Source organism: Solea solea, chromosome 8, assembly GCF_958295425.1.
Source record: "Solea solea chromosome 8, fSolSol10.1, whole genome shotgun sequence".
In the NCBI taxonomy this organism is placed as follows: Eukaryota; Metazoa; Chordata; class Actinopteri; order Pleuronectiformes; family Soleidae; genus Solea; species Solea solea.
The window spans coordinates 17527601-17540115 of NC_081141.1; the positions used below are offsets into that span (position 1 = coordinate 17527601).

General features: G+C 47.1%; 1 protein-coding gene across 1 annotated transcript in view; it reads right to left on the bottom strand.

Annotated features, from left to right (window-relative positions):
* The window catches only part of LOC131464346 (zinc finger SWIM domain-containing protein 6-like), a 49003-nt gene extending 36488 nt beyond the window's left edge, over positions 1–12515 (bottom strand). Inside the window, exon 1 of the mRNA XM_058636776.1 lies at positions 11698–12515. Within this exon, the coding sequence (XP_058492759.1) occupies positions 11698–12130 (433 nt within the window). The 5' untranslated portion in view covers positions 12131–12515. The remainder of the gene's footprint in view (positions 1–11697) is intronic.

A 12515-nucleotide genomic window follows, 5' to 3' on the forward strand; every position in this document is an offset into this window, starting at 1 on the left:
GGAAAAGACATTAGATTCCTATGAGAGAGAAAACAGCACTGAGAGCAGACAGACTGACAGAAGGTGGTTAAGGCTCACTGGCTTTGCAACCACTATTTCTTTCCTCCCTTGCTGGTTCTCCTGCTCCCTCATTTCTCTAGCCCCCCCCTCCCTCCCTCCCTCCCTCCCTCCATCCATCCATTTCTCCATCCTCCTCCTCTTATTCCATCAGTGCTCTGCTATTTTCTGGCTAGCTCCCTCTTAGCCAGTTGTGCTTTGCCAACAGACCTGCTATTCATTACACATGACCTGAAGGCATGACCCCAAACACACACCAAGATCCCAAACAGGTGCCCCCCCCAACCCCCCCCCCCCCCCAGAAGTTGGGGGTGTATGTAGGGAGTGCAGCGAGAAAGAGTGAAGCTAAAAGACGGAGCTCTCTCTGGCTGCACGAGAAGCATTACAGCACAAACAACACGCAAAGAGGATGGAAAGACAAGAAAACATTGACAGGGGAACAAAAAAAAGAGAGGATGTAATGAAAGCAGAGCATAAACACACTTTGTTTCGATAAAAGTGGTGAAATGAGATTTGGAGTGGGGAAGCAAGGGACAAGGGTTTGCCACGGGGCAAGCAGCCACTGCTAGCAAAGCACTTTATAGCCTATTATATTCCATTCAAATGGACCAGGCGTCTGGGATAAAAGCATTTAGTCTGTGCGTTAGTGAGTGACTCAGCACTTGGAGCCTTTGCAGGTGGACCCCATCATAACTACACAACGCATATCAATGAAATGGCCCATTCGCTGCATACAGATCACTCACTCCCTCGGTTTTTCTTTTAACCTCCTTCCTACCTATGCCACCTTTTATTTGACACTTCCTTGCACTTCACCCCTAACCCCCCCCAAAGTAATTACACCTGCTCCTCTCATATTAATGATCAGGGCCGCTTCAATAAGGCGGTAAATAGGGAGAGGCGGGAGGAGAACGAATGGTTCAGTGTTCTCTAAAAAAATAAACAAAGAGTCTAACGAATGCACTCCAAGCACATTTCTTGAATTGCATTTTTTTTTTGATTTGGACTTTTCCATTAAAAGGGGGATTTCTGTGCACAGCAGAAATGTTTGAACCACCTCCCTTTTTCCTTCATTTAGTGTTGAGACGGCATTCTCTCTACATCACTCTCTTGTCTCCCTACCGTGCTCCCTCCACCCATCTGCCCTTTCCTACTTGTTCTACCTCTCCATCCCCTTCTCTCCTCCCCCTTGGTGGTGGTTAATGGCACAGGGATCCAGCATGGAATATAGATCAGTGTGAGATGGATGGGGCACCAGGAGCTTCGGCCAGTCCCGCAGGTCCCAGACCAAAGATTAACTAAATATTAGCTGACAGGAAGAGATAGAGATAGAGAGACAGAGGGAGGCAGAGAGAGGGACACAGCTGCAGCTGCTGGTGCCACTACTGGCAGAACAAACGACAGAAACTGTTTTTAACCCCCTTTGCTCTCGGGAGAGAGAAAGAGACACATTTGCGATAAACACACAAGAGATGCAAAAACACACAAAACACATTGGGGTATACGGGACATACTGCTGTGCACGCGTACGCACGCGCTATCAGAGGCACCCTGGGAGAAGAAGTACACTAATCACATTCTCTCCTCCCCCTCCTTGCCCTGCCAAGGCGGATGGCGAGGGGAAAAAAAGGAATAAATCTTTATTAGGCAATGTGTCCCTGCTTTATCGATCGCTTCGCTCTTTCACTCCCCTCCTCCCTCCCTCTATCTCCCCCCCCCCTCTTTCTCTCTCCCCTCCTTTTGTTATTTTAGGCATGTGTCTGCCATCCAGTCCGATTGAGTCAGGCTGTACATCAGAGATGACCATTACCCACGTCTCCCTGGGCTGGTCTGTCACTGGCTGTGAGGGGGGTCGGAGGTGAGGGGATGTAGCCACCCAGGAGGGACAGCTATCCAGCTCACACCTGGCCAGACAACCAGGCAGACAGACAGACAGGCAGACAGATAGCAGGTTTTCTTGACAACAATGCAGACAGACTGGATGGCAATAAAACGCGGTGGGAGTCAGAATGGTCAACAATGCCAAGGAACAACAATGATAGAACTGTACTTCATCTGAGCTCAAGCCCTTTGTGGTTCTATGAGCCATAGCACAACCTGATTTATGGCACTAATTTCCCAAAAGCCACTCTTGGTAAAGAAGGGTCACAGCGTATTTCTGGCAAAAGGTTATAGCAATAGATGTACTGCATTGAGCAGGGATTCAAACCCAGCAACTATAATACTCACTAAAAACATAGGACAGGCTATGGTATTAAATGATCTTCTCTCAATGCTGAGAACCTCAGATTTGAAACCAGCATTCTGTGATAATTTCTCTTCTGGAATGAATGCTGGATTCTTAACAAACAACTTTTTCCAAACAAAAGAACCCTGAACTTTTCACATGTTCGGTATTGCATGACAATAACCGCATGAAACAGTCTTATTTAAATCACTAGTTATGTGAATTAAGTGCAAGTTAACACAATTATGCTTGGAAAAATGTGTTCCATTTAGAGAGTATGGGTTATACAGCCGTGGCTCGGTGGTAAATGTATTAGTATAAACACCTTAGTGCAGGGATCAGCAAGTAAATGTGGCAGAGGGCCAATGTTTTTGTAAGCAATTGAATATTGGGCCAAAACATTGTACCTTCATCAGGCAAAGTGCCTTAAAACGTCCTCAGTCAGACACAAAAACCCACGTTTGCGGCCTTAAGCGCACACTAATGTGGACGTTGCCTTTAATCACCAGCTTGTTACGAAGACAAATGCGTGTGAGATACACACTGTTAATATTTATTGTGCATCATTTCAGTTTTAAGAATTACTGCTTCTTCTTTGAGCCTAACATATGCAAGCAGATATTTTACAGACCAGCAGTGTCTTTATTTTTATTTTTCAAACCAAACATTTAGCAATTTAATTTATCAGTCACTTCTAGCAACATATGAATCTGCACTCCACGGGCCACCAATTGCTGACCACTGCCTTAGTGGTTTAAAACGACTAATATCTGTATTGGTAGATACCCATGGTTGCTTATATCAGACAAGAAAAAGTGGCATAAAGGCCTCCCTGTACTCGGCCCCCAACAAATCCAAAGTGTTTTATGTTAAGAGTGTACGTTGTCAGGTTAGGGCCTCAGGGTCATTTAAAAAACCTGGAAGAAATACACCACAACAAATCAAATCAAACAGCCCTAATAACTCCAGACAGCGACACACACAAAGAGCTTCTAAATGTAGCCACAGTGATAGCCTCAGAGCTCTGGTTGCAGGCTAACACTGAACACAGTGCAGTAAGTAGGAGCTAGCTAACCAGCTAGCCTTCCTTTGGGAGTTTAGACACAGGAAGCACTACGGAAACATGCTGTATCTAGATAGGGGGAGTGTAAATAAGATATGAGTTTCTATTGCCTGGCTTGGGAAATGAAACTGGAAAACTGAGAAGGGGGGGAAAAAGAGATCATTATGGCTCATGAGAAGGAAGGAGTCCGTAAAAGAGGAGGACAGACCCGGGTAAGTGCGGAGTGATCACGAGAGGCACGAGACGAGAAAACGCAAGGAAGGAGCTCCTTCAAGACCAAACTCTTTACAAGGGCAAACTAAATTCCGCATTGAACTGATAGCCTTCATCTTGATCTATTTGAATGCCTTGCATTTTCTTTCATTGTCTGACTGTCTGTCTCTCATACCCGGAGAGCCTGTCGAGCTCTGTGTGCCACAAAGCGGTGAATGCATGTCTCACATGCCACACAGCCACGACATCTTTGGACCAGGCACGGCCAGAGGCACAACTGCACCTCCTCCTCTGCATAGCTCACACAGCACTTGAGCCTGCCAGGCAAAAAAGAGAGAAGGGGGTAAACTCCCTCTCTCTCTTGATCTGGCTCAGGTTCCCGATTGTTCCACAAAAGGACAAAGACAATGGGCCTGTTTTTGTGTGTGTGTGTGTGTGTGAGTGAGTGAGTGAGTGGGTGAATGAGTGTGACATTACTTACTTAAACATGTAAGAAAATGTTGCTCACATTCAATCAAGCAAGCCAGCTTTTCCTTTGGTCAGGTACTCTTTGTATTGGAAAACAATAACGTGTGCATAGGCCAGTCTTTCTAACGCAGCAATCGGACACTGGAGGTACCAGATTGACCTTTGACTCAAGTAAATCCCCTTGAGTCAAGGAAAGAGGTCAGCATTGGGCCAGCTCATTGCTGGGAGGAGGAACCAGTCAATGCGTAAACACCTCTGTTGGTGTGTGTGTGTGTCTGTGTGTGTGTGTGTGTGTGAGCGATAGGGGTCAGTAGCAGGTAAACCCTCATCCTTTGCTGTTGTTTATTCTAAGGTGCCTAGTCACTGGCGCCCTGGCACTGAATGTGTGTGTGTGTGTGTGTGTGAGATAGATAGAGTGGGAACGATGACAGATGGGAATGTCATCTACCCTCTTATCATTAGCATGCCTCACCTACACCTCACCCTGACACACATACACACAGCCATAAACGTGCCTGCAGAGCCATTAACACACCGGGTCATACACACTCGTGCTTATATTCACATGTACAGATAAACTCTACCTTTACTTGCAGGGCTGTGCAAGTATTTTATGGGGCATATTTGTGTCCAAGAAGTAGCTTAAGGGAGTAAATTCCAACCTTACTCATAACAGATATTTATGGCATTAAAGGATAAGAAATAGAATTTTAACAACACTGACATATTCTTGTTCCCATGGTGGCCTCTTTTCCGATTGGCAGGACTTTGAGGTGTAGAAGTTTATTTACTGTACCGTAGACCTGAACAACCTCAAGAAATATTTAGGCACTACAAGCCAAAAGTCAAGATATTCTTTCCCATGCCCTGCATTTTTTCTGGGCTAGATAATAAAAAACTACTCCTAATCTGGGACAACAGCAGGTAACTTTCATCTGTCTATGCAAAGTAGTATACAGTGATTATGTGTGGTGCGCGCGCACACACACACACACACACACACACACACACACACACACTTGTTTGTAGCCCTTGGGCTGATGCAAAGCTGTTTGGCTTCTGGGGCGAAACAGCTGTTGACCAAACTGCACAGAGAAGCTCTGTTCTGTGGCAACAGTGAGAGGATGTGTACTCTTGAACATGTATTCTCATACTAATGTAGTAAATGCGCACACACACACACACACGTGCACACACAGAGATAGTACATACATATACATGGAACCTTCCACTGCAGTAAGCGGAGTCTTGGACTGCTTTGTGCTTATTTCAGCAGCCCATTGGTGCAAAGAGGAATTCATTAAAGAGAAAAAAAAAGTGAAGGGGAGCATCAGATAGGAGAACGCTGAGTGCTGCATTCCCCTGTTGTTATTATTGCCAAATCGAAGAGAGAAAGGCGGCTGGTAATAAAAGTCATTAAATGAAATAGAAAAAGCGGCCTTTAATAGGGCCTTGTCATTGTGGATTTAGTAGCCTTTCTATCGCCCCTTCCCTCTGCTCTTTCCCCGTGCTCACAGAGAGGAGAGAGGCATGAGCTCTGTGGAAGGAGGACTGGATTCCTAGACAGAGTCAGCCAGCTGAGGAACTGTGCTGACGCACACCCAGCAGCCACAGTCTGGGACAGGAGACAAGTCAAGCTGGAATGGGGACTGGGGCAGACGTTAGAGAGCTCATGGTGGAACTTTATTACTTTAGCTGGTTTATTTTAACAGGAGCAACTCATGCTGACCCTGTACACAGAGCTTCTCTGAAAGTGTGCCAGTATTAGCATGCAGGGTAATTTTGAAGCAAGATCATTGGGCAGCGTGGTAACAAGACCAGGATCTGTGGCAGACACAAGGCGGCTATAGGGCTGGAACTGGGATTGGTGATTTAAGAGGGTCAGGGGGAAACAGCTACGTCTGTGACCAGCAATGGAACTTTGGGGGGCTAGATTAAGATGGTAGAGGGTGTGTCCAATGGCATGTTTTGGTCTTGGAAATTTCATGAGCTGGACACAGACAGTTATGGCTGGGTGTAGGAGATGGAACATGGCTGGCTAGGCTAAGTTATGATCTGTGGACGGAATAATCTGTCGAGGGCCACATCTGGGACTGGGAATGGGTTTGCTTAGAGTTTGGAGTTGGGGTGGTGACAAGAACTGGGACCATCTGGAAAATGCTAGAACATGACAGCAAAAGAACCAGTGGCCATCTAAAGAAGAGCACTGCAATATCAGAGTCTCCTTTATCACTGAGCGGGCCACCCAGGAGGAAACCTGGCAAAAGCTGACGGTGAAGTGATCGATGGAGGCAACTGAGCTTGAGCTGAGGCTCATTATAAACACAACAAAAGTTATTATAATGAGATGCTTGTGCTAGCGTCACTTTACATGGAGAATGTTCCGTGCAGCTTCTGTTAAACAAAATCCCATCTTCATGGACATTCAATCCACGTGTTCTTTAACAACAACAAATGTTACATAACTAATAGTAGTGATATATCAAACTGAAAAAAGGGGTCGTTTGTCTAGACATTCATCTACACAGTCCAATTTGCATGTAAGCTCCACAAGCTCTCAGAATAAGCTAATGCGTTGCCATTTAACAATACCTGGAATGCATCCTATCTTTTTCCATTCAACATCGTGGGACAAAGGTCTGAAATCTGCTTGTCTCTCTCAGACAGACATATTCAGGGAGAGTCCTTTCCCTAAAGACTCCATGTCTCTTCACATGGATGCAGTTGCTGCCCCTTTCTCTCTCTCTCTCCCTCTCTCTTCCTCTTGGACTGCCAGATGTTTACACTGGCTCCAGGCTCAGGCATGTTTCCATGACGATACAAGCCCAGGGTTAGTCACATGACTGGGGGTGAATCATGGACCATTGCTCCTTGGGTGCGATCATCGTAGAGCTGGGCCCACAAACATCATCTGACTTTGAGGTTTTTAATAGACCTTCTACTTTTCTTGAATAAAAAGTAGCACGAAGAGCATCATCAAGGGCATACTTTTTCCAAATCTCCTGAGTCATGTTGTGTCAGTATCCACGTAAGTCCCGAGTTACATGTTATACCTCTTTACAAGACGTTGGTTTCACCCAGACTAACATAATCGGAAGCGCTCCGTCTCTCCCTTTCTTCGGTGGTGGTAGGCATGTGGGCTCATTCTCAATGGGCATTGTAAAATGATAAAGGAGCTCTCCAACCTAACAGGAAAATAAAACCAGATCCACCCACATGAAAAGAAGCGGTCCACACACAAACAGAAAAAAGCCCTCACCCATGAAAAACCCAGCTCAGCCTGATAGCGTCTCACAGATGACATGCTCATGCAAGATTTAAGTTTTGCATCTTCAAATTCTGCACCTTCATGGACAGACTGCCTGAGATGTCGATGTGGGTCTTCAAGTAGACCTTTGTAAGTGTGTACTGTATTACTGGACACCTTTTGTGAGAAAATATTCCTCCTTGGTATAGGTCTTACAGTTTTGTCCCACAAACAATATAATGCACTAGTGTGTGCAAATATTCTTTTGGCACACGATTCTGCCTGAATGGTGTGCGATTTAGGGGCTAAACGTAACGTTTCGAAGCACCTTTGTTATGATTTTCACCATCAGAGAGGTAACAGGTTAAAACAGGGGAAACACCAGCCTTGCTTGCTATTCCACCGTTTCATTGACATCATGATAAAAAAAAGAGGGTGAGAGTAGATGACGCAGAAACCTAATTAAGATTCTCTAGAGCGTGAACAAATTAACCTGAGTTATGAGCATGCAGAAGCACAAGACCGACACACGCACACACATATGCACACACATAAGCGCACGCAGAGTAGGGGATGCAGAGGAGGATGACATTCACACTCAAACAGGCAGGACGCCCATGGACACGCTGTGATATTCTAGGTAAGGGGAAGGCAAAATATTACAGGCTACCTCGTCCAACAACACCACCATGGAAAATCCACCAAAATAGGCTACAGGATATGCATATCTACTTTCATGCCTGCTGAATGTGAAGCATTCAAGTGTCCACCTCATCACTCGCATTTGGGGCAGCAGCATGATAAAATGACATGTAGCCTCATTTGAGAAATTAGCCTAACAAGGGGAGTGGGATAAGCGGGCTGTAGCATGTAGCCTGTGCTAATGACATCGCAGAGAGCGACATATGCCAGGCATCAGTATGTCACTCCTTGGGGACATGGGGCTTAGAGTAACAGGATAGTAAGAGTGAGGTGGTGGTGCTGTATGTGTGTGGTGGTGGGGGGGTTATGATTTTTTTTAACTCCTGGCACAAAGCCCTGGAGGCAGACATGATGGGGGGGGGGGGGGGGGGGGTTAGAAACACAGGGATTAGGGGTCAAAGGGAGGAGGAGGAGGAGCAGCAGCAGGACAGTGTGTGTCATAAATGAATGAGAGGAGAAGAGATGAACTTGACCCAGACTGGAGGACTAAAACAGGAAGGAGGGTAATGAAGTGCAAACATGCTTTGTCATGCCATGTTAAAGCCATAGGATTGAATTCTATAATTAGAGGACGGGGCACCATAATACTAGCCTACGTTTCAGCATGATGAGCTGCTGAGGCTAAATTACACAAGGGGGGCTGGAGAACAGATGCTGAGTTGTGAGCAGGCACCTTAAGAATGGTGAACGGTGCTCGGCTACAGGCCTGCAGTGCTGTCTGATCGACAGGCTAAAGAAAATGCTAACGTTGGTGAGAGTAACTCAGTGCATTTACATGACGTTTGGTTTTGCCTGCCCAAACTTTTAAACTTTAAAACACAAGTAAACACGTTAGTCCAGCTGATATTATACTTCGATGACGAGGTTGTTTGTGGCGTAACAGGTCACGCGGTAAAACGGCACACACTAACAAGTTGACAGGGGACATATCGCCACCTAAACTAGAGGAAGTAAACACACACCACTCAATAACTTGCTAGTACTTGTACTGGGACAAGGACACTAGACCAATCAAGTGGTGTCGTCGTACGACCGTAGCTCGCCTTCACTGCGCATGGAAACCTGCTGACTGACATTTATGTGATCGGCATATGACAACATCATTTTTATGATGGAGATGTTGCCATTGGACAGTCCACCGAATGGACGTGTGCGTTTCTTTTCGATTGTATTATTACATAAAGAACCCTTACGCAGAGGTTAAAGGTTAGATGTCTGTGCCGCTCCCTCTTCAAATTCATCACCCGGTTCGACAATAGGAAGAGTGCAAGATGGCCGAAGCCGGGTCGTTGTAACAATATTATAAGCGAGGAGCAGCGGACTGCTAGATAACACTTGCATTCATACATGAATATTTATCTCAAATGCTGGCACTGGAACAGATGAGCTTGCATGGGAGAAAGAACAACCCATCCATCTCACTCTCTCCCCTTCTCAGCATTCATTCTTTAGTTTCATGCATCTCCTTCTCCTGCAATCACCAATTCAATGCCTCTTTCCCTTTTTTGCATTTTCCACCCACTTTTTTCCCCTCCAGGCTTCGCCCTCTTTCCCTGATATCGCCCGATCTATTGCTCTTCCCCTTAAACGCCATCCCCCTATCCATTCTCTCTGCAGCACTGATGTATGAAAGAGATGGAGGGGAAAAAAGGGAAAAGCGTGTGATTAATGTCTTTGAGAAAAAGATAAATAATCACAGGAGACTGGGGGCTGGTAGTTGGCCTTAGGGGAGTAAATATGGAGAGTTTTATAGCTGCTCACTTGGGAGAGAGGGAGGTAGAGGAGGAGATGAGAGGGGGAGGAGAGGAATATAGCGACAGCAGATCCATTCAAGTATATTAGCTTTTCCCCCCATACACAATAACCTCCACATCTCTTCTATCGCTCTACTGTCTTTCATCATCAACAGTGAATCCCATCCCATTGACAGCACACACACGAGACGCCACACAAAGCCCTGCACACACATACACACCATCACAACCACTGTGCACTTTTTTTTCAGGCCAGACCCACTGTATGTGTTTGATGGGCCAATACATGTGGTGTGTCATGTGGCTGACAGCCCCCTCCCATGCTGCCCTGCTTTTAAGCCCTCATCCTCGAGTGGCTGCCTGTCCCCTGGAGTAGATTGCATCTTTTATTTATCATTTTCTCTTCCTTGGCTTTATTTTTCTCCCCCCCCCCCAACTAAAAAAAATAAAATAATAAAAATCTTGGCCAAAAATTGTAATCAGCATAGCGTGCCCTTCTTCTGCCGTGTGCTCGCCTGTCATCCTCCACTCTCTGTGAGCATGCGGGATGAGACTGACAGCCCGTGCAGACGAAGACACACACATGCACAAACAGATGCATGCACAATCCCCCCTCAGTGTTTGTCAAACCCCCACACATACTGACTCTTTTCTCTCTCTTTCACACACACACACACACATTCACAGCCACAGAATATGACCCTGTTACCCTCTTTGACACTCTCTCTGACTGTTTTTCCACAGCACGCACACACACTCACACACACACACACTGTATCTCTTTTGAAGCGATTCCTCACACTTTTTATTTTACCTCGAGTCGAGTGCTCGGCTTCCAACAGCCCCAAGAGTGAGCACATAAATGAGCCTAATGATGGGGAATCTGGTAAACAGACCAGAGAGGGAGGGAGAGCTGCCTGCCTGTCTGCCTGCTCCATGGCTACTATTGTGCACTACACATTCTCTAAGCCCACAAGAGCTGAAGCCATCTCCACACAGATTCTTTGGAGGGATAGTAAGCCAAGATGAGAGAGCTAGAGAGAGGGGAAGCGAGGGAGAGAGATTGAGAGGGTGAGGGAGGGAGGAAGAAGATCATGCATAAAATCTTGTTTGCTGAATGCATTAAGATTCTGATGAACTGGGGAGGGTAATGGGATTAGAATCCTGAACCGTTTCCAAGGGTGGGGAGTCGGATTGACAGCTGAGTCTATTGCACTGACGAATGCAGTGAAATATTGTGGCTCTGGCAGAGGCAGCCAACCAGGCAGGCAGGGAGGAAAGCAGAAAGGCAGGCAGGCAGGCAATCAGAGAGGACGGCAGGAGGTTGCTGAGCTTACACCTCTGTTTACTCCCAGCTTTACCATAACTAACGCAGTCAAGAGGAGGAGGAGAAAAAATATTTGCCTTCATCAGCTGCATATAGCTTGGGCTTTAACTAAATGCTGGGGAGACACAAGAAACGCGTCTGTCTGTCTCACAAAGGTGCTTGGCAAACAAAACAAGAAGCACTGTGGCTTTAAATCACCGTCCCTCCCACCCTGTCTAAATATCGTCTATTTAGCCAGTGGTGAAAAGATATAGGGGGGCTTTTGTCTGCGTACCCACTGGTGGGGGCATGGAGAGTTGGAAAGACACAAAAATAGGAACAAAGTGCTAAGCTTCCAATTGGGATGGCTCTGGGGCGATTCAGTGCGCTCAGCTCAGAGGGCAGAAACAAGAAGTGGGCTGCTATTGTGAGCTTATCAGGAAATAAGTCGTTCTTACACAGCTATAGGGTAGACGGGTGTAAACTAGCCTTGCATTGTTTATTATCAACAGTGCTGTGGAAGGCGAACACCAGCCCTTTAAAAAAAGCTGGCACGGTTCCATGGCAGGAAGAAAAGGCAAATAGTGCGAGTTAAGTTAGTTGTTTTGTTTGTCACAACAACTGTTTTCCTTCTCCACTGTAACGTAACAGTCCACTCACCGACTTGCAATACGTTGTCCACCCAGCCACCCTCCAGCAGAGTGACACCCCGCAGGAAAGGCAGCTGCGTCTCGTCATTATTGTCCCCGCTACTTCCACTTTCCTCTCCTCCGGCGTTGAAAGAGGAATACATACAGATCTCCTTCTCGCTTCTCGGAAAAGACCAGTATACGATCCTCCGCTGAACGGGCTCCGGGATCCGCTCGAATCGCTCCTCCACCCGCTGGAACGGCCACTTCTCAGCGACTCTGCGCGCCGCGATGTCGAGCAGCGACTCCGGGTTGTGCGTTTTCCCGTTCCCCGACCCTCCAGGAGCGGACCCCGCGCCGCCACACAGAATTCCTCCAGCCCGCTGCCCCTGCCTGCATGCCGGGTTGTAGCCGGGCCGGCAGCAGAGCCGCTTGGCTGGGGGCTGCTGGACTCGCTCGGCCATGATCGCACCGCTTCCAACCTGAAGCGCAGTTCCTCTCCGATCATATAAACGGGATAAGGAAGAGAAAAGGGCAATCTCGCACCGATTGTTTGCCGTACATGGATAAGCCGACCTTATTTGGAAAGAAGGGCGGCGCTTACGAGTTCCGTGAAGTCCTTTGTGTTGTCAAAGTGACCGCGGTGGGCGGGGCCCTGGAGCGCTGCCAGGGCACGAGTGGCGCTATAAAAGGAACTGGAGGCGGAATTCCCGAACGTCGTCAAATCCTTTGTGAAGGCGTCCGGGAGCGCGAGGGCGGAGCCCCGGCGGCTGACGGCCTTTCAAGCTTCCGTCTTATTTGAGTTTTAAGGCGGGGACTTAATCCAGGGGCGGTCTCGGAGTTTCCCAC